At 42.1% G+C, this 26563-nt stretch overlaps 1 protein-coding gene across 1 annotated transcript in view; it reads right to left on the reverse strand.

The window, feature by feature from the left end:
* LOC132111811 (connector enhancer of kinase suppressor of ras 3-like) overlaps positions 1–26563 on the reverse strand; it is a 121914-nt gene that overhangs the window by 67835 nt on the left and 27516 nt on the right. The window contains exons 2-4 of the mRNA XM_059519416.1: positions 26288–26451; positions 6718–6920; positions 4463–4550 (exon numbers count right to left, since the gene is read on the reverse strand). Coding sequence (XP_059375399.1) covers positions 4463–4550; positions 6718–6920; positions 26288–26451 — 455 coding nt within the window. The remainder of the gene's footprint in view (positions 1–4462; positions 4551–6717; positions 6921–26287; positions 26452–26563) is intronic.

Below are 26563 nucleotides of genomic sequence, written 5' to 3' on the forward strand. Positions count from 1 at the left end.
ATCAACACTTGGACCACAAGTCCAGTTATAAGGTCAAAGTGGTCCATACTTCTTTTTCATAATCAGAAATAAAATTTGAAATTCTCTGAATAACTGATTAGTCATTTAAAACTCCTCATATGAGTATCTAAATAATTAAATTTAAACGATTTGCATAGATTGTTTAGTGTCCGTGACGTGACGTGCAAATTCTGGAAAGAGATTCATGTGAACATAGCTTGAGAGAGAGTTGTGAGTGAGGGCACAGTCTTGTTGCCAGATCCAGTTAATAGACACATCGTTGGACTTGTTTTTTCCACTTAATGTGGCACTTTAGGAAGTTAATCAAGAGGGAAGTAGCAGTTGAGGGTTTGTGATAACTTTTTTTTTTTTTTAGGGGGGGTTGGGGGCTTGTAGTCGTTTGTTACCATAAAAATAACTGGCAACACTGCATCGCTGCTTAAACAGACAATAATCAAAAAAGAAAAAGAAAACAAGTTAACACATTCAATAAGACAAACATAATGACCAGGGTTCTAAATTAACTAATTTGTTAATTAAAACTTACAGTACTAGCCAGTTTGGCTGGTGATGCATGACATGAGGCTCTGTTCTCGGTCATTTATCCCCCTGGCAGCACTTCCTACATTTCCCATGAACACTGTGCTGTAATGCTACGTGATGACGTTTCATATGCCCATTGGCTGCACGCAGTTTGCAGTGAAACCAGTGCAAAAAAACATGGAAACGAATAGAGCGTCCATCAGAAAACACAAGGAAGAAGAACGAATGGAGCCAGAGCAGGGAGCATAGATTGAAAGAGGAGGGAGTTAGCTATTAAAGAAAAAGATTAAACTAAATGCGGCGGTGGTTGGGACAGATTTCTGGGGCTGAAAAGAGGAACGAGGCAGGGGATGAGGATATCGACAGAGAAACAAAGAAAAGAAAATGTAATGCCAAATGGCTGACGGGTCATGAATGGCTTGTGTTTGATCACAAGAATGTCGTAATGCTTTGTCAGGATTGCCGCATGTAAGTTACGCGAAAGAGAAAAAAAAACAAGCAATTTCTTGGTGGGAACTAATAATTTTAAATTTGAGTCAGTGTATATTTTGTTGTATGCATTGTACTTTATATGTGTTTTTCATGCCAACAATGTTAATAAAATGATCAAATGCATTCAGTGGCACTCATAATTTATGTTACTTTTATTGAAAAAAAAAAAATGGCTAGTGGAAATTCTGATTGACTGGTAACTTTAGAAAGTTACCAGCCACATTGGCTGGTGATCAAAAAAGTTAATTTAGAACCCTGATAATGACCATCATGATGTTATCTGTAAGAAATGGTATCAATGATATCAAAAACTGTAGCATAATAACACTACTGCAGAGATCTCTAGAAAATTAAATGAAATGCTCCAAATATGCAGACACTGGCCATGAGGAACAATGCTATTTCATTCAATTTTAGTAATAAGTCATGCTAAAACATTCTAGAAAAAGTTCTTATCATATAGCAATGCTAACTAATGAAAATTATTACAGTAATAAGTATAAATGCATCAATAATAAACTAATAAAATTATCCATCCTAACTTATAGCAAAGTATTAACAAATTTTAATGCAATAAATAAGGTCTAAATTTACAATGTCTGACCCCAAACCAGAGAAATCATGTTTTACAAATATCTACATGTCTCTCTCTTTTAAAGTTTATACTATATGTAGTGTATATAATGTGTTGCATTTGTAGGTGTTATTATAGCATGGTTCTTAATACCCCATCGAGACCTCATTAATTTTCATACCCTTGTTTCAGCCATGTTTATAACACACAGAATACATAAAATATGGTGACTGTCACGGGTCTGCTGTCTGTGTGTCATGCTTTTTTCAGCGGCTTGTGATCAGTGCAATCAGCGCTGATCTGGAGGTTGGGCTGCGCTGGTCATTGGCTGCTTCTACCCTACCTGTTGCTGATTACCCCTTTCCTTTATATTCCTCATAGAGAGAAGGACTGCTCCTCTCTGCTTCACTCAACTTTCAGGTTGTTGGTCCTGTGCGAGTGTTGAGTCTTGGGCAATCTACTCCCTTGCTCTGCATAACATTGCTGACTGAAGTTGGATTACCCCCAAAGACTGGCTCGCTAATTTTTGTTTTGCTAAGTTTTGTTTTGCTAAGTTTTATTTGTTTTGATTACCTTTGAAGAATAGACTTTCTTTGCATCTAAACCTCTGCCTTTGAGTCCTCTTTCCTCATCGCCCCATCACAGAATTTACTCTCCACAAATTACGGACACAACAGAGGAGGATGAGATGTGGGGAGCTTTGATGCAGCAGGGTGTTCTACTGGGTCGACATCAGGAGGAGATTGCGGCTTCTCAATGCGCATACTCCAAGATCTCTCTCCAGCTTAGCCAGCTGGTTGAACAGTTGGATCAGCTAAACACCAGCCCTCCCGTGGCTCCTATAGTAACCCCTCCTCCTGACCCCATTGGATCTAGTAGCCATAGCACTGAACCACGGCTAAATCCTCCTGCTCCTTATTCGGTTGAGCCTTACACTTACCATACCTTTTTGTCACAATGCTCTCTGACATTCTCACTGCAGCCTTCCTGTTTTTCTACGGAGCAGTCCAAGGTAGCTTTCACCATCACGTTTTTGGTGGGTCTAGCGGAAGAGTGGGGCATGGCTATGTGGGATATTGAGCACAGCTGCTGTTCCTCCTTTGAGAGTTCCTTGAAGGAACTACGCAAAGTGTTTGATCGCTCGGCTCAGGTAACTGAAGCGGCACGAGCCCTGGCACTGCTACGGCAAGGAGAAGGCTCAGTGTCCAGTAACTCGACTGAGTTTTGCATGCTCGCGGCATTCTGTAGCTGGAATGAAAAGGCTCTTTGGGATCACTTTCTCCACGCCCGTTCTGGCCGAGCACGTCAAGGATGAAATTTATTCCCTTGAATTTGCCTGGATGGACTCATTGAACTCGCCATTCGGGTGGATAACCGTTTTGCTCTCTGTTTCCGGCATTGGAGGGGTGTGGCTTATTTCGAGCCTGGTAATAGAGCTGTATATGCAGCGACAGGTGACATGCCATCTCAAGTTCTCAACTTCCCCAAGGATGAGCTGATGCAGGTTGGGAGGGTGTGGTTGACGTTGAGGGAGCGACATCGTCACTTGGACAACAAACTGTGTCTCTACTCTGGAGAGGCCAGTCACATGGGTGCTGCATCCTCAGCTGCCAGGCAGTGCTTACCACTCAAGGGACGGGGGTTCTTCTTCGTGGAGAAGGATGGTTTGTTGCGCCTCTTCATAGAGTATCAGGGGTCGAATGACATCATGGTGAAGAATTGTTATCCTTTGCCGTTGATGTCATCTGCCTTCGTGCTCCCATCTTAATGAAGTTGCAGGGGGCTACCATCTTAACGAAGTTGGACCTCCGCAACGCTTATCACTTAGTTTGAATTAGGGAGGTGGATGAATGGAAGACCACCTTTAACACCCCTATTGGACACTTTGAATATTTAGTCATGCCGTTTGGGCTCTCCAATTCTCCGGCGGTCTTCCAGGCACTCATCAATGATGTGATGAGACATGTTTTTTTTGTTTATCTGGATGATATTCTAATTTTCTCCCAGAACGAACGCGATCATGTCCAGCACGTGAACCAAGTGATCCAGAGGTGTGGGTTGGGGCTATTTTGTCCCAAAGATCACCCTCGGATGAGAGAATACATACCTGCGCCTTCTTTTCTCATTGTTTGACCCCCTCAGAGTGGAATTACGACATCGGGAATAAGGAGTTACTTGCTGTCAAGATGGCTCTGGAGTAGTGGCGTTACTGGTTAGAGGGGGCGTGGGTCGCTTTTATTGTTTGGATTGACCACAAGAACCTCTAATACATCTCCACTGCCAAGAGACTAAATTCTCATCAGGCTCGCTGGGCATTATTTTTTGGTCAGTTTAGGTTTACCATCTCGTACCATCCAGGGTGCAAGAATAAGCCCAAGAGTAAGCCCGATGAATTGTCGCGGATCTTTGAGGCTGAGGTTAGTTGCACCCTCCCCGTGCCCATTTTGCCTCCCAAAAAGGTTGCGACAGCGGTCACGTGGGGGGGGGGGGTGGAATCCAGGGTCTGTGTGGTGTTATGCAACGATGCTATTCCCGCAGGGTGTAAGCATGTAACCACAAGCAAGGAAGATAACATAAAGGAATGCTGGAGGCCAATTTCAAAAGAGAATCCTGGCTTGATTAATGAAACTTTAAACTCAGAACCTGTGACTGATGTGCTGGGGGGTCTGCTTATTACTGTCTGAAGTAAACCTCCCAAAGCAAACACTGTAAGACAACACATGGTTAGATAACTAGCTGCAGTTTCCAGCTTTCCAGCTCCACTGGGAAATGCATTGAAAGCTTAAAAATGAGCATGGAGGGTGAATGTTAGCATGTGTCTATACTATTTGAAGGAACAGTCATTGTGCTTACCTGTTGTACTGTAGTTGTCAGTTCCAAACACAACTGAATGATTTTGTTCTTGGTGGTGGTAAAATCACTGACCTCTGTCAGTGGAGTTCTGCAGACAGAGGAAACAAAGGTTAAAATACATTACAGCATTCCTACTGTATAAAAGATCTAATTAATACCAGGACAGGACAACAAGCTCCCTGTGAAAGGTTTTTTTCATTTCATTTCATTTATTTATTTTAGGACAGTGCACATTAATCAACATTACTGTAAATGTGCTAGTGTTAGCCAGCAGGCTAATTTTCAACTGTAGTCCATTGGCAAGATGTTATACTAGGCACAAGATAACTAAAAAAGAACATATTAAGTCACACAACGATTGATATACAACAATAAAACATAATGCCATAGCACTGGCTTCATTAAAACATAAAATCATAAAACATAAAACATATAACCATACAGCCATACAGCTGTTTGGAATTTATAAAGAACCATCTATCCATCTATCTATCATACATATACCATAGGTTATAGGACAAATAATGTTTAGAGTCAGACATACATGAATTATTATGAGAGGTGCTCACATTTTTGTATGCTCAAAAGCCAGTCCTTAAGATGGTGTGTAAATGTATGGTGTGAGGTGGAATTTCTAATGTCCACTGGCAATTGGTTCCATAATTTAGAGGCTCTCACAGAAAAGCATAATTGGCCAAAGGAACTGGACCTAAGAGGGACTACACAGTCCCTCTCTAAAGGCAGACCTTGTGGTTCTGCTGCTAGATGACTTCTGTTGTACAAAGGTGCAGAGTGGTGAGGGAGCCTTTCCATTAATAATCTTAAAGATTAGGCATGCATCACTGTATTTTAAAATATTTTTCCCAACTAAGTACGTTATATTTGTTAAGAATGTTACAATGATGTCAAAGTTTGGGTATTTTGTCCAATACTTTAAGTGCTTGTTTATGTAGTGATAAAATAGGCCTTAGTGTTGTGCTACATACCTGGGTCCAGCTTGTTATACAATATGTTAGGTGAGGAATTATCATAGTATTCACATATAGCTTTGCTACAGGTGTTTTCTTATGTGGTCTACAATAGCAAAGAATTTCCATCACTGTGTGTCTGGAGTTTGAGTCTGTGGTCATAAAAACTGCAGCTGGAATTAAACACATTACCATGTCAGCTCCCTATGAAACCATTGAGCATAGTCAGTTTCCATTTATTTTTTCCCAGACAGATCAGATCAATCACACCATGTAACATGAGAAGATTTCTATGTGGTTAAGGCAACATAATAAGATTAATAAAATCACCAGTAGCTTAAACTTTGAGTGTTCTGAGTTCAAAGCCGACACAATTTGTGTCATAATATCAACATTAAATTGTGATTACAGGAAGGCACTTTATATATATATATATATATATATATATATATATATATATATATATATCATCTAAAAATAACAAATTGATACTGTAGTCATGGCCAAAACTTTTGGTATCTTGGTATCAATTTCTGTGTCACTGCACCAGGGAGCTCGGCACAATGAAATCTCAAAGGGTTGAATTACTTCGGCCTTTATGAAAAATGCAAGATACTGGGACAATAGCCACAATTTCGATGTCTCCCATTTATATATATTTACAAGTGGACCGCCTCTGTTGTACAGTCTCAAGTCAACTCAAATGGAATTGTGTGAGGAACATTTGCGTGGTTTGTGGGAAAGTTGCCTGGCCTATTTTTTTTTTTGAATCTGTTAATTAAAAAAAGCATATTGGAGTACAATTTAAAAAATACTATTTCAGTCTCTCTTCTTCAATATTTTTTGTTTATTTATAATGTTACTTGCAATTTCCTTGTAAATATTAGTGAATTTACTAGCAGTTTCTGAGTGTGAACTGTTTCAAAGTAAATCTTGCACCAAATTGGAACAGCTTTTTTGTTCACAAAAATCTCTCCATCATGAGAAAGATGTGGTTATCTGTGCAAAGAGGGGTTAGGAAAGAAAGCCAGATTGTATCTGGTTTCAACTGTCTGCCCTGTCTGGAAAAATCTAAGTGCTGCTCATGCAAGTCTTTGCAATGAAATATATGACCTTACAGAGGGTTAACGTCAGCTTTAAGAGTAAAATCCCCTTATAAATCATCTGTGCACAACACACCAGAGCCCTTTGCATGCTATACGTCCCCATTACATAAATAAAGAAGCAACAGAAACAGAAATAAGCAATAGAAATATGTAAAGAAATGATGAATAGGGATGTTTGAACCTGTCCAGCCATGCCAGGAGACTTTTGGCTGCTCCAATAAGTTCAACCACAGAGGAGAGGAATTGATTTGGGAGCTTGCTAGACATGTTGCTTTCATATGTAGGGCTCTTCCTTCGTTCTGATGTTGCAGTGTGAAGGCTGCTGGTCACAGCTCTCATCTTTAGCATCAGGTTCTTCAAGTTATCTGTCTCCACACCATAGTTCTGAGGAAGAAGCAGAATTATATATTTTCTGTAAATTATATATTACTGTAAAACCCAAAGCATACTTGCGTATTATGTGTGATGTACTGTATATGTGGCAGCAACAGCACTCAACACTGTTTGGAGAGGATTTGGGACATACATACAATTGGACTTTAAATTGGTCAGGCAAATCTTAAGATTGCAAAAGTATTGCATCTAAGCCTGATACCAACTAGAATATCTGATATGGTCTAAAAGTGATAGAACAATACTTATACATTTTCCATCTGCATATTGCCTTCCGACCACTGGTGACGGCAGCACCGGAGTCTTTGTATTTTAAACCACTTATATTGACAACTCATGAATATGTTAATTTTAGAATATATGGCTCCGGTTTCATTGACTTAAGCCTAGTCCCAGACTAAAATGCATGTCTGGGCCATTTTAACTGAAAGGAACTTGCACTGACTGATCTTAAAATATGTCAAATTCATTGTTTTGTCTCAAGATGCACACCAGTAATGTTTTTATCTAAGGCATATTTCTAAAAACTACTTAGATGTCCTAATTGAAATAGTATGGCCTAATCCTGGCTAATCCTAGGCCCTGTCTGTGAAACTGGGCCATGGAGTTCTGAACATCAAAGTCATAATGCTGCACAAAGACAAACATATTTGAATTTGTGCTCTGCATTTAACCCATCCAGGTGCACACACACAGCAGTGAGTAGTGAACACACACACACACACCCGGACCAGTGATCAGCCATTTTTTGCTGCGCCACGTGGGAGCAGTAGGGGGTTCGGTGCCTTGCTCAAGGGTCTCACCTCATGGTATTGAGGGTGGAAGACAGTGCTGGTTATTCACTCCCCCCACCTACAATCCCTGCTGAGACAGAGGCTCGAACCCGCGACCTTTGGGTTAGAAGTCTGTCTCTATAACCATTAGACAGTGTTATAACGTATAGCACAGACAGTAATATAACACGTTTTAACTCCCATAGGTGCTTTGAGGGTTTTTATCTACCGAATGATAGGGTTACTTACACCTGAAAAGGATTGTAGGAAATGAGAGATTGATTTCATCCATCATGGCATAGACAAAGCTAACAGTGGATATTCCCACAGATGGGGCAGTAATTTGTTTCCTGTTCAGCATGAAATAGACTTCAGGACACCCCTTTAGGGAGCGATCTGGAGTGCTGGTAACACGTAGCACTTTCTGACTTCAGTACTTGGCCTGAGTGTCTTTAATATTATTACCAGAGCTATGAGACAATAAGAGACTTTTTCCATCAAAGAGGCTGCTGTGAATTAGGGACAAAACAGATGAATACTATTTGGGGGGGATGATCTGGAAAATTCATTAAGTGTCTCATTCAAGAATACTTACTGTGAGGCACTTCTCATAATGTTAACTGACATCTTAGATTCTGTCTGTATATTATTATTTTATAAGATTTCATACTTTCAAATTGATCCACTGCTCTCTGGAATACTTGATTTGACTTAATTGATCAACCCAGTACTCTGTGGTCAAGTATTTGGAATAGTGCCTGTAAAATTACTTATACTTTTAAAATGAATGGTTCTTCATTGATATATATGGTTCTATGAAGAACCTTTGACATTCATGCAACCATTGCACAAAAGTTTCTTTATAGTAGAAAATTCTTTTTTTTACATGTTACTAAATTGTTCTCTTACGAGAGTTCTCTCGTACTGCGTCTTAGCTAAGACGCTACGGGAAAAGTCTCTTTTCACAAAATACTGAAGCAAAAAATTATCCTTAATTTTGAATTTTTGTAAAGCGCATTTGCAGCAGTACACAGCCATAGGCGAGACGGCTCGCTCGCTCATTGGCTGCTTCTGCGGCAAGTGCACAGCCTATCGAGCGCAGGCTGATGCCATATCAGACCGTGAAGGGCGCGAAGCGCCCTTCACGCCACTTCCCGCCGAAACGGGTGTGGCCCAACCTTATAAAAGGAGCTCGAAAAGGCTGACTCACCTGATTTTTCATCTCTTCAGCGAAGCTCACGCATCGCTGGATCACTGAGGAAGCAAGCGCCGTCTGAGAGGCATATCAGCGGGACGAGCCATTCTGAAGCTGCTGGCCTTCGCCGCCTTCCACTGCCGTTCCTGCTGCGCTGTCCGGCGCCTATATCCTTTCAATTCTGTTATATCCAGCTGTTCTTTATGCGTGTGTGTGTGTTCGCCCTGCGACACACACTCGTAAAAGAGCTTGCGTCTTTTTTAAGATGCCTTCCTGCGGCTCGTCAGAGCCCCACTCAGTGAGGGAGACCGGTACGTCATCTGTGTCTCCTGCCTGGGTGAAGATCATGCAGCAGAGCTGTTGCCATGGTGACTCTGAGGACTCGCCTGGCCTTTTTCTCTGAGCCTGCATTCTCCGCTGCGCTGAAGGCGCCGTAAAAGCGCCGTTTCCAGCGGATTCCGGAACTGTTTTCAGCTCAACCGAGCTCGCCGGTTCGCCCTGCTTCACCGGCCTCCCCTGCATCGCTTCCCGGTGGGCAGCGCCCGCTGTTTGACGGCGCGTCGTCCGAGGAAGTCGATCTCAGGGCCGCGTCGGGGGAAGAGGACACGCGCTCTCTGCTAGCTTCGGGCAGTGAGGGCTGGGCGAGCTCCGAGGATCTCGCGCCTTCTGCCCAGAAGCCCAGCAGACAAGCTGACATCGAGAAGGAGCCGGGGTGAGTGCTCACGTTGGCCGCGACGAGTCTCGGCCGCGAGTGGTCTGCACCAGCGCCCCCCCTCTCGTTCCCGGCTGGATGGTATTTTCCTTTCGGATGAGCGTACTTCTCAAAGCCCGCTCATTTCTTCCTGAGCTTCACAAAGAGGTGGCGAAGGCTTGGAACGCTCCATATTCAGCGCGAACTCGTTCGTCTGTCTCACTAGCATTCTCCACACTGGATGATGCTAAAAACAGGAACTACCAGTCACTTCCGCCAGTGGAACAGGCGATAGCGACGCACCTTTGTCCGCCCTCTGCTGGACGGCGGCAAAAGCGGTGTTGCCATCTAAAGCCTGCTGTGTGACGCTGCGTCTGCACTACTCACGATGGCTGCTTCATCGAAGCGCAGGTGTACGAGTTTCCGCTGTGGCCGAGCTCTCACCCAAGCGCGCTGCTGTTTCAGTTTCAGGAATTGTGACTGTCTCAGCGTTTTCTGCAACGCGCAAGCCTGCTGAGTTGCCCGCTTGCCTGTACACAAAAGCCGTTATCACAACAGCTTCAGCAACGCAGCTCGAGACCCCCGTTCTCGCTCTACCGGCCGTCGCCCCGCGCCGCGGGGACCGCGGCAGAGGATTACGGTGAGACCGGGAGCCCCAAAGCCATCCTAGGAAAGCCATCTATGCCTGCTGCATGACGCTGCGTCTGCACTACACACGATGGCTGCTTCATCGAAGCGCCGGTGTACGAGTTCCGATGTGGCCGGGCTCTCACCTAAGCGCGCCGCTGTTTCAGTTCCAGGGATTGTGACTGTTTCAGCGTCTTTTGCAATGCGCAAGCCTGTACGGTTGCCCGCTTGCCTGCACACAAAAACCGTTATCACGGCTACCCAGATATTTCCCGAAAAAGGTATAATTTCTGGTGTCTCGGTCACGGCCGATGGTGCTATAAGTGTAGTGACGATGCCCACTGCTCAGTGCCCATCTCCACATATAAGCACAACGCTTCACACAGGGCTCGCGCCCATAAAAGCGACTCAAATCGATCACGCGCACTTCATAGTAAACGTGCCCACTCCTCAGTGGCCACAATCACTATGTCACACGCGTCATGTGGTTTCTGTAAAAACGAAACCCGTGCACTTTCGTCCGGCCATGGCCGATGGTGCTATAAATGTAGTGACGATGCCCACCCCTCAGTGCCCATCTCCACATGTGAGCACAGCCCTGCACACAAGGCTCGCGCACATAAGATTGACCCAGATCGATCACTCGCGCCACATAGTAAACGTGCCCACTCCTCAGTGCCCACATACACTATGTCACACACGGCGCGTGGTTTCTGTAAAACGAAACCCGTGCACGTACGCTCTGCCCAGGCAGACAGCGAGTCGAAATTGGTAAATGTGCATTGCAGCCCACAGTTACTCGCAGACATCCCGAGTCCCACGGGACCCGCTCAGCCCTCCCCCAATCGGTTAAGCACCGGGATGGGGTCGAGGACGAGCGATCTGCCCGCTGTGATCAGCGCGGTCCCCGCCTCAAATGCCACAGGCGTAACGCCCATGGTGAAGTGCACCAAAGCGCCGCCGTTGCCCAGTCAACAGAGCGCGCTTCGCATCCAGCCCTTAGCCATTCATGCAGATGCATGGTCAGCGCTTCCAGGGGTTTTGGATTGGGTGCTAGGCATTATAAAGGCCCATACTGGATCTAAGACAGCTGAACAAGGCATTGGTGAAACGCAGTTTCAAAATGCTTAAGACCAGGAAGCTCCTCGCGCAGATTCGCAGAGGGGACTGGTTCATGTCAATAGATCTGAAGGACGCGTATTTTCAAATACAGATAGCGTTAAATCACAGGCGATATTTGAGATTCGCCTTCGAGGCCAGGCATACCAGTTTACAGTCCTGCCGTTCGGCTTGTCCGTGGCTCCTTGTACGTTTACGAGGTGCATGGATGCAGTGCTCGCTCCTCTCAGACTCAGAGGCATGCGAGTGCTGAATTATTTGGACGACTGGCTGGCTCTGGCTCGATCACGAGCGGATCACCCTCGATCACCTCGAGAAGCTCGGTCTCAGTGTCAATTGGGCGAAGAGTTCGCTGAACCCCAGTCAGACGATTCTGTTTTTGGGTATAGTTCTGAACTCGTGTTCCATTGGGCATTCAGCGCGCAGCGAGTTCTTTCCGCTGAGGCGCGACCGTTTCGCTCAAACACTGTCAGAAGGTGCTGGGCCTTATGGCCTCAGCATCTCCGGTTCTGCAGCTGGGCCTGCCCCGCATGCGCCCCTGCAGCTCTGGTTGAAGGCGCGGGTGCCGCGCAGAGCGCGGGTGTCTGGCCGACTGCGTCTCAAGGTCAATCAGAGCTGTGTCACAGCCCTGAAACCCTGGACAGCAAACGGCTGGTACCAATCAGGTGTAAGCCTGGGGACTTCCCCGAATGTGAAGATGGTGTCGACGGACGCCTCCACTTCGGGATGGGGAACGCTGCTTGAGGGCAGACCGTCCTTTGGCCTGTGGTCAGAACGGGAAAAGCTCCATCATATCAACTGTCTGGAAATGCTGGCAGTGGAGAACGCGCTGATGTGCTTTTGTCCCCAAATCAAGGACCACCACGTCTTAGTCCGTTCGGACAACATGTCTGTGGTGTCCTACATAAATCGCCAGGGCGGTCTCGGGTCCCGAAACCTGTACAGGCTGGCGGAACGCCTCCTGGTTTGGGCTCAGCACAACGTGCGTTCACTGAGGGCAGTGCATGTGCCTGGGCTACAGAATCTGGGTCCAGACGGGCTGTCCTGAGGCAATGTTCCTACGGGCGAATGGTCTCTACTCCCGCAAACAGTCCAGCTGTTGTGGGAGAGATTTGGCAGGGCGGAGGTGGACCTCTTCGCGTCCCACGAAAACGCTCACTGACCCGCGTTCTTTTCCAAGAACGAAAGCGCGCTGTCACAGGAATGGCCGTGCTGCCCGCTTAATGCTTTCCCTCCTGTCTCCCTCCTTCCGCAGGTGATGGAACGGGTGAGAGAAACGAGATGTTCCATACTGCTTGTAGCACCTTTTTGGAAGAACCAACAATGGTTCCCAGATTTGATGCAGTTAGCAGACATCGCCCCGTGGCCAGTGCCGTTGAGGAGGGACCTCCTCTCGGAGGCCAGGGGCTTGATTTGGCACCCTCAACCGGAGTTGTGGTCCCTCCATGTGTGGGCGCTCAGCGGTTACCCGCTGATCTCTCAGTGGGAGTGCTAAATACCATCACTCAGGCTAGAGCTCCCCCTTAGTTGTGAGGTGACGGAGGTTCTCTCCTTCCTACAGGAGCTGTTGGATAAGGGCAGAGCCCCATCCATGCTCGAAGTTTATGTGGCGGCCACCGCAGCGTTTTCTGAACAGCGCTCGGTCAGTCAATAGGAAGGAGCGATTTGGTCATCCGCTTCCTTAGAGGAGCTAGGAGGCTGAATCCTCCCAGACCTCCGTCAGTCCCTATATGGGACCTCGCGGAGGTTTTGGAGGCCATGAAGGGTCCCCCTTCTGAGCCTATCCAATCGATTAGCCTCCAGCATCTGTCGTTTAAGACAGTATTCTTGTTGGCTCTCGCTTCAGTGAAGCGTGTGGGTGACCTGCACGCGCTCTTGGTGAGCCTGTCGTGCTTGAAGTTTGGGCCTAATGACTCAAGGGTCATACTCAAACCTAGGCACGGTTATGTGCCGAAGTCCCTCAACATGCCGTTTCGGGCTCAGGTTATTGCCCTGTCTGCCCTGTCGGTGTCAGGAGAGGAGGGAGACTCGAGTCTTCTTTGCCCTGTTAGAGTTTTAAGAGCTTATGTGTCTCGCTCCGCTGTCTTTCGACAGACTGAGCAGCTGTTTGTCTCGTTCAGTGGACATTCCAAGGGAATGGCTGTTTCGAGACAGACTCTATCCAGATGGATAGTTGACGCCATAGCATTAGCTTACGCTTCCAGTGGCACTCAGTGCCCACTGGGCGTCAGAGCACACTCCACAAGGGGCGTCGCCTCATCGTGGGCGTGGTCTACTGGGATCTCCTTGCAGGATATATGTATGGCGGCAGGTTGGGCCTCGCCGTCTGCATTTATCAGGTTCTATAACCTGGAGGTTCCCGCCTTGCAAGCAAGGCTGCATTCGGTATAGCCGAATCAGGGCCCTGATGGGAATTCTGAGTTCGTGAGCGTTATGCGCTGCCGACTGTTATATGGGCAGTATTGCGTAAGACCCGCATTGCCACATTGGTCAGGCCTTGCCTCGACTGTGTGATGATTGTATTGCCGCATCTACGGGTGCAGCTAGATATGGGACGGAGGGCTCCCCCCCTCTCCTGTCCTGGGCTCTCTGTGAGTCTCTCGGGTGACTGTGCACTGTAAATCCTGGGTGTTGCTTCAGGTTTATTGGTGTGTGATCCCTGCGCGCACGGCGTTTTACATGGGGTTCCCGTAGCATCTTAGCTAAGACGCAGTACGAGAGAACTCTCGTAAGAGAACGAGAAGAGGGAACGAGTACTGCGTTCTCTGCCGTGCGTACGATTCACTCTGGTTCGCTTCGGCGATGAAATAAATCAGGTGAGTCAGCCTTTTCGAGCTCCTTTTATAAGGTTGGGCCACACCTGTTTCGGCGGGAAGTGGCGTGAAGGGCGCGAAGCGCCCTTATTGGTCTGATATGGCATCAGTCTGCGCTCGATAGGCTGTGCACTTGCCGAAAAAAGCAGCCAATGAGCGAGCGAGCCGTCTCGCCTATGGCTGTGTACTGCTGCAAATGCGCTTTACAAAAATTCAAAATTAAGGATAATTTTTTGCTTCAGTATTTCGTGAAAAGAGACTTTTCCCGTAGCGTCTTAGCTAAGACGCAGTACTCGTTCCCTCTTCTAGAGAGAACCGAGGTTACGAAAGTAACCGAGTACGTTCTTCACACCCAAAAGAGGTTATTGATTTTTAAGAATATAACTGGCTGTTGTCCCAGTTTGTACCATGTAGATTCATTATTATGTCAAAATGCCCATCTTGGTAAGTATCCTACAGCAGACAGGCTGAACATAGGCCTACTGTATCAGTGCACTGAATCAGTGCATTCTCTTAAAGTGACAGTATTTATATTGATCGAACAGCAACAACAAAGAAATCACTCACTGCCCTTGATTGAAAACCATTTAGTAACTTTAGTAAAGAACAATCTTTAATTTATACAGTTCAATATGCGATGCTGTTTTACATTTGATTACTTTATTCAGTTTCTGTTCCTAAAAACTAATGCTAGAAACCCCCCCCCCCCAAAAAAAAACTGAAATCATTGTTTATTTTATTTGTATCTTTATTCTGCTATTGTATTTATTTGTGATGTTGCTTGTAGTGAGATGGAATATTGTTTTTTTTAAGTATAGTTTTTCCATAAACATAGCACGAACTGTACCAAAACTGTGAAACAAACCGAACCGTGAAAAAAGTTGAACCGTTCCATCCCTAATGCATATATATGTGTATATATCATATATACAAGTTTTTATATATGAACCTACAGAACAACAAAAAGGTCAAAACTGAGGATTTGAGGCCACTGCCTTCTTTTGATCCTAAGGGTCTGGGCCCAATTATAGCATTCAGTGCTGGACACTGGGATGTACTGTATCATTTACAAGCAGTGGCAAGACTATCTGTCAAAGCAACCAAGAATTTCTAAGCATGTCCATGTGTTCAGTTCAGGTCCCTGTTTTTTCTACCCCCAACAGACACCAAAGTCTGTCTGAGCTATAGTTATCTTTCATGTAATGATTTCCTTGTTTGCTTTTTTCAAAAAAATGCTGTTACAGCATTATTATTCCAAAAACCATGTGCACATTACATGTTTTTTTTACAAATGTGTGGATGAATGTTCAAATAGTATGTCACTAACTACCTATTTGTTTTTATATTAGCAGGACAACGGAAGAAAATAATAACGTCGATTGATCAATATTTGTGGGCCAGGATGGAAACGCCTTTAGAAAATATTAATAAAAGGACTGCATACAATCAGTCATACAATTATACATTGTATAATTGGCATGCCTGTGGGCTACTTCATCTCGTTTTGTTTTTGTCCTTCTGCCCTCTTGGCTTGTCTTTATGCTCCTTTTATACTAACAATGCTGAAGGTTGAGTGACTACAGCTACGATATCTGTCCATTTATGAGAAAATCTGGAAACTTCTACTTCATTTCTACTTCATTTTGTCAAAAACCAGCTATACATTTCATATCTGCTACAGCTGGGAGTCTCCCTCTTCAAACGTCAGCCTCGAAGTAGAACTTCATCACTAAATTTATGAGAAAGTCTGGAAACTCCAACTCTACATCTGTTTGCCTGCCTGGGGTGCTACGTTTGGAAGCTTCCCTGTTCAAAGACCAGCCTCGAAATAGGTCTTTATTAACTGACGAAAGTCAAAATCTCCTTTTCCCATTTTCCATTCCCCTGCTCAAACACAATTCCCATATTGTCGCATAGGTTTCACGGACAAAATATCCAGCTGACTATAGCGTCAATTGTTTTGGACTTACCGTGGTTGGTTTTCTAACAGTCTGTTTGCCATGGGTGCATTACAGGTAATATGGTTACTTTGTCTTTGACTTTTAGATCTAAAGACTTGTAATACGAACGATAATGCACCAAATGCACCAAGGACATTGTTTGTCACTTTACATGTGCTGTCAAAATGTACATTGTACATATACTGTACACTCCTATACAGGAGTTTTGCAAATTGTCTCAACATGGACTTAAAGCTGATCTCTCTTTAGTTTATTAGTTTTGGTTAAAAAATTTGTAATTTTAATGTGAAGTCATTTGACTCATTGAAATGTTTGTCTGAGAATGAAATATTGAAACCTGTGTGGCAACGTCATCTTATATTATTGATGTTACTTACGGCAGGAAATGTTCAATCAAATCCAGGTCCTGAATCTGAATGTTTGTATGTTCCATTGGAGTTTTCAAGTTGTAAGGGAAACAGGTCAATTTAGCTCAAAGGGAATCATTTAAGAGAATCACTGTTTCACGGCTGATCACTGAGGCGCCCTGCGATTCACTGAACGAGCTGTTTAACATCAAATCTGCACTGGATATTAATATCCAAAGTATAGTGAAAACACTATCAATTAGCACAGTAACAAGATCGGCAGTTTAAGACATTAACTTGTAAGCACAAAACACAAGATACTTCTCTTTTCGATATGAATAAGGCTTTAGTAGATAAATCTAAGACATATAAACTAATTTAACACATAAGTGCACGCACTCACAAATTCACACAAGTTGCAGGAAGATAGAAAGTTAGGGAAGGATGAGTTTAAGAGAATGAAAATGTGTAATCCCAAGTTTACAGCAATACGTGAAAATGCATAGACATGAACAGCCATCAATCACTTAATTAACCCTCAGTTCCTCAATGAAGTTAAAATGATATTAGATACACCAGGTTAAATGTCCAGAGGAGTTAATTGCATCTCCTGTGAAAAGGGGGTTCCCTTTATTTTCGTTGAAAGGAAGTTTCCCGATGTCAATGATTGGCTGGAAGTTCAGTAGTCGTTGAAGTGACGTCTTGGCAAGCCAGTGGTTGGGCGTTGGCTGACGATGCGGAGTTGTGTGGGCTGGTTGAAGTTGAACGGACACTCGAGGTCAGACTCAAAGACACGGCGTTACAAAATTTAACTCAGAACACAAAACACTCAAACGGAAAAGAAACTAAAGTAAAAGAACAGATGTAAAGTTTGACGAGACTAGGTGGTGTTTCTTCTCATCGTGGCTAAGTAGCAGCTGGCGTGCAAGCCAAAGCACGCTAGTACCGTGCTCAAAGAATGCTAACAGTGATGACTAAAAGCATGACTAAAAGCAAAGCTACAAGCTTAAGCTAAAAACCGGCATGACTTATAGCAAAAGCTAAACGCAAGCTAAAAGCTAAAAGCAGGCATGATCAATAGCAAAAAGCACGTGGTCCGAATTTTCCGCTCTTGCAGGGTATAATTTTGGACATGATCCCTATAACAAGAATATGATACATTTGACAAATAACTGATGGTCAGAAACATTTTAAGCAAGCAAATTGAAACACAAACATACTAAACATGAATATGAATCCTTAAAGGCGCAATATGTAATTTTTCTGCTTTAAAAATAGCAGATATCACTATATGTTATATATATTTTTTAGTTGTGTATTTACATTATCCCGACAGTTTCCACGAACTTTCAAATCCGGAGAAAATTATAGTTTAATTAGAAGACACGGCACGTTTCTTTATTTCCGTTTTGTCGCCCGTCTATGGCGTCATATAAACTTTGACCCCTCTAGTTTATCTAACTTCCTGCGGAACCGCCAAATACAAAGGTGAACAGAAGCAAAGACGAGACGAAGAAGAAAAAGTAGTAGCTAGCCTTGATCGAGACTATTATATTTTATATTTATATTGTTTATATTCGTATTTATACCTCAATCAATAACTTAATTATGGATCATGATTATGCTTTGCCTGCACGTTCTGTGAAGCGCAAATGTACGGGTGAAATAAATGACCAGAGAAGGTTTTGGGACAAGAGAAGCAACAAGACACGGGTAAATATTGGAGTTGCATTTCCAAGATAGAGAGAGCTTCGTGACAAGCTGAAACTACAGAGAGATGCTTGCATTCTAATAAACAGGTATGCATCCATTCAGCTAACTATATCTATCCGTATATTTTGTAAAAACGATGATGTCTTGTGTAAAATGCAGACGGACTAGCTCTCATGTAGAGTATAATGTAAATCTACATTTGTTCTATATCTAGCTGGATAAAGTAGCTTCAAATGCAGTTCACTATCTTGTTCGATATCATAGTATAAACGTAATTATAATTATTAACAAAAGGCAACCGTGTTTTTTTAACATATATTACTACTAGCTAGATGGAATATTGATTTGATAGGGGTCTGATAATTCATATATCTCTCCGTTCGAAAATACGTGATTGTCAAAATACTAAGACCGGCGTCTCTGCTGCGTGCCAGAAGCGTGGCGCGCTGCTGCTGCTGTAGGTGACATAGAGGGAGACTGCTGACAGACCAGGCTCTTGTCTTCATGACAGCATCTATATTTCATGTTGAACATAAATATAAAGCCTACTGATAAAGGACACCGTCAACAGTATTGACGGCAAAATAGACTATGTTTGACAGGTGCAATATTTGAAAATCGTTAATTATTTATTTATTTTTTTTAATTACATTTATATCTGAATTTATGTCAACCTATAGACTTTCAAACATCAAAATGTCATGAATTAATATGTATTTGTGTACAAAATTACATATAAACATATTTTCCTATTATATTTTGCCTGGAAACGCTTCCAACATGCGCGCGTGTCACGTGAAAAATAGGCGTCGGTTCTATTTCTAGCATGCACGTGTCTTCCGCGCGGCTCGAGCCACGCCTGAGACACGCGTCTCACGCAGGCAGTCTGCAAGCTCTAACCTATTAACATGGGAGCCGAATTAAAAACTGACACGCCACGCAGCTGAGACGCTTGCGCCACGCATCCAGTGTGTCGCCGGCCTCAGTTAAAATGAGTGAGGAATGTGGGGAGCGACAGAGCGCGTGTTCCAATGAACAACAACTCCCATGAGCCTACACCCTTTCCCGACGTCATCAATGTACGTCTTATGTAATTATTTTGATTGAGTGACCCCTGGTGGCCAAAAATCCCATACTGTACGTTTAAGCTATCCCATACTTATTAAAAGGCATACACAATAAGTGATTATAAACATGATAGTCAAATGTGTGGGTTACATATAAATGAATATGGAGTTAAGCGATGGATTGATATTCATTTAGAAGTCATTTTGAGTTCATTTTGGTCCATCTATATCTAGAAAAGACAGTTTCTGTGTCTTCTCTGACAAAAGATGTTCTGTGGGGACCAGAGGTGAAAATGTCCCCTTAGGAATTTCAGTCTGGTTCTGCTAGGTGGGGGGAAGTTAATCCAAGGATCTTGTTTATTACTCTCATGGGTTTACATGTTCTGGCCGGCATTGCATCTTGATTACTTGCCCCAAATTTGACAATCTCTTCCCCGAATTGAAATTGTTAATAATTGTTCTAGTGGTGTTAATGTTGAAAGCTGTTCTGTGAAAGAGTTGGTTGGTTGGTTGGTTAACTTGCTTCTGAGTCCTGATCTACTCTTTAATTTGTCTGGTTGGGGTCTGATACGCTACAAAGTCAACCTGGTTTGAAAGTTGTTCATTTGAATGTCCGTAGTTTGATGCCTAAAATTGTTTATATTAAAATATGGGCGATGTCTACGAAGGCAGATATTATTTCTATATCAGAGACATGATTAAAGAAGACCCTCTCAGATAATGATATTGCCATTGATGGTTACAATATACTTTGTGTAGATAGGAAGAGCAAAGGAGGGGGTGTTGTTATTTATGTAAATTGTAGACTAAATGCCATTTTGATAAAGTCTATGACTGTTCCTAAGTGCTTTGAAATGCTGGCTATTGATTTAATGTTAGGAAATACCAGACTAACTGTTGCCTGTTGTTATAGACCCCCTTCAGCTAATAATGAAGCCTTATTCATACTTTCAACTCCACCTGCAGATTGTACATGAGAAAGAAATTATTTTGCTTGGTGATTTGAACTGGAATTGGTTGACAGATGTATCTAAAGATTCTGTAAATTTATCTCAAGTAATATATGTTCCCACTCGTCCAAACGTAAAGTCCACTTTAATAGATTTGATCTTAACTAATAACCCAGAAAAATGCACACAAATTATTATTTTCTCAAATGATATAAGTGTCCATTGTGCTGTTTGTATGATTAGAAACTGCAAACTTAAAAAGACAGTGCCACGAATTGTGAAGAAAAGGTTTTTCAAATTATTTGATCAGCAAGATTTTATCCATAATATTTTTCATTTTGATTGGAAAAAGGTTTGTTTAATTCCTGATGTGGAATTGGCATGGCCATATTTTAAAGATTCATTTGTAGGTATTTTAAATAAACATGCACCCCTTAGAAAGTTCAAAGTAAAGGGGAGGAATAATTCCTGGTTTTCTGATGTATTATCCACTCTTTTGCATGAACAGGATTTGGCCTGGGCAAAGGCAAGGAAATCTGGGCAAGAAAATTATTGGGTTAATTTCAGATATTTAAGAAATAAATGTACTACACAAATACGTAAAGCTGAGTCAAAGTTCTATCTTGATGAGAAAACAGCCATTGGTGTCAGCCATTCAAGGCGCCATCCAGCTCGTCGGGAGCAGCTGGGGTTAGGTGTCTTGCTCAAGGACACCTCGACACTTGGTCAGGTGGAGCCGGGGATTGAACCACCAACCTTCTGGTTTGTAGACAACCTACATGAACCACTGAGCCACTGCCGCCCCTATAACAATCACTTTGGCAGAGGCAAAGTTTTTACTCACGTTACGAAACATAAATTGTAAAAAGTCAGCTGGTCCTGATGGGCTTGACCATTCCTTCTGAAACTTGTGGCTAATATTATTGTTGAACCAATAACTTAAATTTTTAATTTATCTTTGGAACAAAACATTATACCCCGATATTGGAAGACAGCGCATGTAAGACCACTTTTTAATAATGGGGACCCAACTATTATGGACAATTATTGTCCTATTTTCAAATTCTCAGTATTAGTTACAATTTTTGAGTCATTGGTTAATGATCAGTTAAGGGACTTCTTAATAGTAAATAATATTCTTATTCCTTTTCAATCAGGTTTTAGGAAAGGGTATCACAGCAGCCACAAAGGTAGTTGATGATATTGTTAGTGCTATTGACTGTAAAGAATCCTGTGCAGCATTATTTATTGATCTTTCAAAAGGTTTTGATATGGTTGATCATGCTATTTTGTTAAAATGTCTGTAAAAAATTGGGATGTCTGATAATGCTATTGAAATCTGTCTAGTTGAAATCTGTCCACCTGCTCAACTCACCGGTCTCGCATCCCACGGAGGAGATTGGAAGGATACAAAAGAGGAGCAACAACAGTGAAGGGCTAGAGAGGACCAGGCCTGGATTTTATTTTGTGTTTGGTTTTGTTTGTGCGCGGCAGTCAAAAACGCTGTTTCGTGTTAATTTTATTATTGAAGCATTATTTGATTGTCCGCCGGTTCCCATCTCCTTCTTCCCATCCCATCGCCCCTCGCAGGCCGGGGGGTACTCCCGAGACTGGGCTCTACAAATGTAGATGTAGCTGTACATCTCTATGCGGATGATACTATTATATACAGTACTGCTAGATCTACATATGAGGCATTAAATAAATTGCAGGATCCTTTTACAGTTGTACAAAAAAAATTACTTAAATTTGGAACTTAATTCTAAAAATACAAAATTTATGTTATTTACTCATTCTAGGAATGTACAGGATTTGCCTCAAATTATTACTCTATATGACCAGAAAATTGAAAGAGTGTCGTGTTATAATTACTGTTTTTTTGTTAGATGAAAAGCTCACTTTTAAACCCCATGTAGATAAGTTGTTAAAAAAGCTGAGAGTTAAACTAAGATTTTATTATGGAAATAAGGCTTGTTTTAATTTAAAGGCAAGAAAGGAACTTGCTGCTACCTTTTTATCTGTTGTAGACTATGGAGATATTCTGTACTTGCATGCAGCAAAGTCTGTTTTACATTCATTGGATTTTGTATACCATTCTGCCATACCATTGACACTAAAGCTGAGTATTTTACACATCATTGTAGTTTGTATAGTTTATCAGGTTGGCCTCCACTCTCAATTCGTAGGCAGCATCACTGGCTTATTTTTATTTATAAGGCAGTGTTAAGACTGTTGCCTTCTTATTTATCAGTTTTCTCTTTTGTAGAAAACAATAGATACACTCTTAGGTCTAATAGCATTCTTTTTACTACACCTGCTGTAAAATCTGAATTTGGTAAAATTGCCTTCGGTTACAATGCTCCTTTAACCTGGAATGCTTTGCAGAAACAGTTGAAGATAAGCATTATTATCCTACTTAATGATTTTAAATTGTATATAGGCTGCTGATCTGTTTTGACTCTTGTATGGAGCTTCATGTAGCTGCCATACTGCGTGTAGTAGGATGTCTTGGTTATTTTGTTATTGTGTTATATTTTGTTTGTTGTTGTATCTGACTTTTGTCATTGTTATGTGTTGTGGTATGGTTTATGTGGTACTGATATGTTATTGTGTAATTTGGTATGTTTTGTTTGTTGTAGATGAGTTTTTTTTTTCTTTCCTTCTTTTTTTACATTTTTAAGTGCTGCCTTTCTTGGCCAGGGACCATTTGAAAAAGAGACTATCGTCTCAATATGATTTCCCCTGGTTAAATAAAGGAATAATAAATAAATAAAATATATGAAGATCTACGCGATATTGCTCAAAGATATGTTTAAAAGGAATGCTGAAATTTACTTTACACTGTGTCTACACTGGACATGAGTTGTTGTGTCACACCGTGCCGCGATGCAACAGCCTGAGGCTATCTATACTGGACGCAATAAAGCAACAGTTGCAAACTATTTGAACTTTGTATCAGTATGCCATAAGTAGAACGAGGCATCAGTTTATTGTCAGGGATTTGTCGTGTTGTGCTGTTATCCAGTGGAGACAGCATCACTGATTACAATGGTTTCTATAGTATTTAGTCACTTTGCTCCAAGCTAAACCAATTGCATACAGTGTAGACACAGTGCTATGTTAGGAGTCTAAGCGATGTAGAAACTAGGGATGTCCCAATCAGCTTTTTTGTCCCCGATACGAGTTACTGAACACTAAATAACTGTCGATACAGAGTCTCAATCCAATACTTTTTTTCACCTTTATTTGTATAGCGCTTTACAATACTGGTTGTGTCAAAGCAGCTACAGTATCAAACAGGAAAATAATGCAAGAAGACAATAACAGGCATTTTTCCAGATATTTGCATTTTACTAAAGGAATGTATGTTTTGTCATGATCTCGGTGGGGTCTGCCTAGGCCTTGTTGTCCTGGAGCACATGGTCTTTTTTTTTGAAGGCTTGTCATGTGTTCCGCAGTTATCTTGATGTTTTCTCAGCCCCTCTTGTTAACCCTGTTAACTAATTCTCCCTCACCTGCACCCTGTTTTGTACTCAATATCTTCCCTTAATACATGTTACAATGGTAGACTTTATAAACATATTGGGCCCTATCATACACCCGGCGCAATGCGACGCAAGGCGAAGCGCAAGTGTGTTTGCTAGTTTCAGTCTGGCGCCGTTCGCATTTTCCCATCCAGTGCCATGTCGTTTAATTAGCAAATGCATTTGTGCCCATTTGTGCGCCCATGGCCGTGCTGGTCTAAAAAAGAGGTGTGTTCAGGCGTATTGCTGGCGCATTACTATTTTAAGGAGCTTATAATGATGAATGAAATTGGCTAATTAATTGAACAATCATGCCAATACACACACATATATATTAACTGACTCATAGTGCGGAGCTTTGGTGGATTCCTGCTTGTCCCGTAGATGATCTGCTCACGTGCTTTAACTTCGCGCACGCGCAAAAGTGGATTTGGACATGCCCTGAGTGCACCTGCGCCCCACGCTTTACACTTTGCGTTTAAATCGTTAAAATAGGGCCCATTTTGTGTACACAATTATGAACACGGAACTACTGATATAAACTTCTCGTATTTTATATGTTCAATTAGCAAAATAATTGCAACATAAAGTGGACATAAGGTTAGAAAGCATGAAGCTCACGGTAGGGCTGTGCGATATGGGGAAAATATCTAATTGCGTTTTTTTTGACAGCTTTTGCGATTTTAAATTTGCCAAGTCAAGCTTCAGCTCAATATTGTCAATAATGTGCAGCACAGTATGAGTATCATTACCCTGCTTAAAAAAAAACAAAAACAACTTTCTCATAGTTTCGATGAAACCATTACAAAATTCCTTTTTAGTTCTTGGCATAATTCCATTAGGAATTACTGTTCTATCCAGTACAATTCCCATTATAACCCTGAAATCCTTTCAAGTTTCAATTTACATTTTGGGAGGGGTTTTATATATATATATATATATATATATATATATATATATATATATATATATATATATATATATATATAATTTATTTTATTTTTTTCAGCAGACAAAATTATAATGGTATAAGTAATTTTATAGAATTAACTTTTTTATATAAATAAAGAACTGTATTTCTTTAGTCAATTATTAAAGTATTACATGTTACACTGTATTTGGGATTTTAAGAAAAAGTGGAAAATGTACTGAATGTTTCATTTCATTAAAGTGAAATTAGCAAGCAGTTAGACTGAATTTACATTCGTTTTAAACGCGGAGCTAGGCACGAGTCTACGCAGGTTGCGCGCATGCGTCAAGTCTCATCCATACTGCCAGATGTGCTGGTGGAGATTTGCGGTGCAGTGCGCGCGCGAATATAACCGAGCGTTACTAAACAGGCTGCGTGAGTGTGGCAAGTGTGAACGGCTCGTCTGTGACGTGGGATTCGCACTGCGTGGGGAAGAGAGGAGCGAGTTTGAGAAGCATTCAGAGACACAGGCTGTGTGTGCGGTCTTCTGAATGGGGAATAGCGAACATGCAATAAGAGATGCTATTCATTGTGACGCAGCTCTTGTAAATTATCTTTTTGGTCGTTGTTTGTCTTTTAAAACCTTAAGTTACATAACGTTTTTCTTTAGTTTTAATTGCCTAACTATTGACCTGACCCTGTAGATGCCATAATCCCACTCTGTCTCTCTCCTGCTTTCTGGTGTTTTTTTTTTTAATGGTGGGCGTTTACACAGTTGCCTAGAGCAGAGCTGATTGGGGACAACGGATGTGCGCTCACTCTATTGGTTAGTATAACTGCCACTCAAGACTGTCATGCATATGCTCTAGAACAGAGTAATATCGCGTCCACATCGCAGGCTTTTGCGATTAGTAAATCGCAACGTCTCAAATCGCGATTCGATTCGATACATTTGAGCGTCTTCTTTTCCTTTTAATGGCTATTGGCAAACCCACTTTACAATGCATACTGCCTCCTACTGCACAACACCGGCATGACAACTGACATAAAATAAGGCTGAGGAGAGCTGATACAGATTAGTTTAAAAAATACTTGATCGGCCCCAATCCCAACCTTGAGGATCCCGATCTCTAGTAGAAACTGATTTACTATTTAATAACTTAGATATTATATATATAGTTAATTTAATAACTAAATAAATAAAAATGAAACACAAAAATACAATAATAAAATAAAAATACAAAACCACATAACAAACGTAAAATAACTACATAAGAAAATAGAATAAAGTATAAAATAAAAACATATTCAAAGTTTTTTTTGGGGTTGGGGGGGGGGTGACTAATTTAGGACAAATTTTATAGTTTAATGGAATTATCAAATAAATTGTTCTTGAAAGCAAGAACACGTCCTGTGTGAATGCTTGTTCATTCTGTGTTGCCTGCTCTCAGTAAGTGTGGTTTGGCAAAATGTGTTGACTGTAATAGCAGCTTTACTAGGGCTTGTACTGAGTGTGGACTGACAAAACATCCTGGCACTTCAGGTCTGAAAATGCTCCAGTGGTAGTAAATGGTGTGAGAGGGAGCGATTAATTTTTGTTTGATTTTTCATTTGGTAAAATGTACTTATTGTGAACATACACAAAACTGAGTGAATAAGAACACTAACCAGAGCACAGAGTAGATCTACAGCCTCCAAAACCAGTTCCTGGTGGCCAATGCGGACAATGCCCAGTTCCTCAAGGTCCTGATGTGAGACCTTCAATAGCTGTTCTCCATTAATCTTCTCTCTCTCAAAGTTGTGCACATACTGTTTTAGGGTGTCATCCAGACCTAAACATGAAAAGAGCAAAGAGAAAATAAAATAAATTAGTACTTGTACTTAACAAGGATGCATTAAATTGATCAAAAGTGACAGTAAAGACATAATGTTACAAAAGATTTA

The sequence above is a fragment of the Carassius carassius genome, chromosome 31, assembly GCF_963082965.1.
Source record: "Carassius carassius chromosome 31, fCarCar2.1, whole genome shotgun sequence".
Lineage (NCBI taxonomy): Eukaryota > Metazoa > Chordata > Actinopteri > Cypriniformes > Cyprinidae > Carassius > Carassius carassius.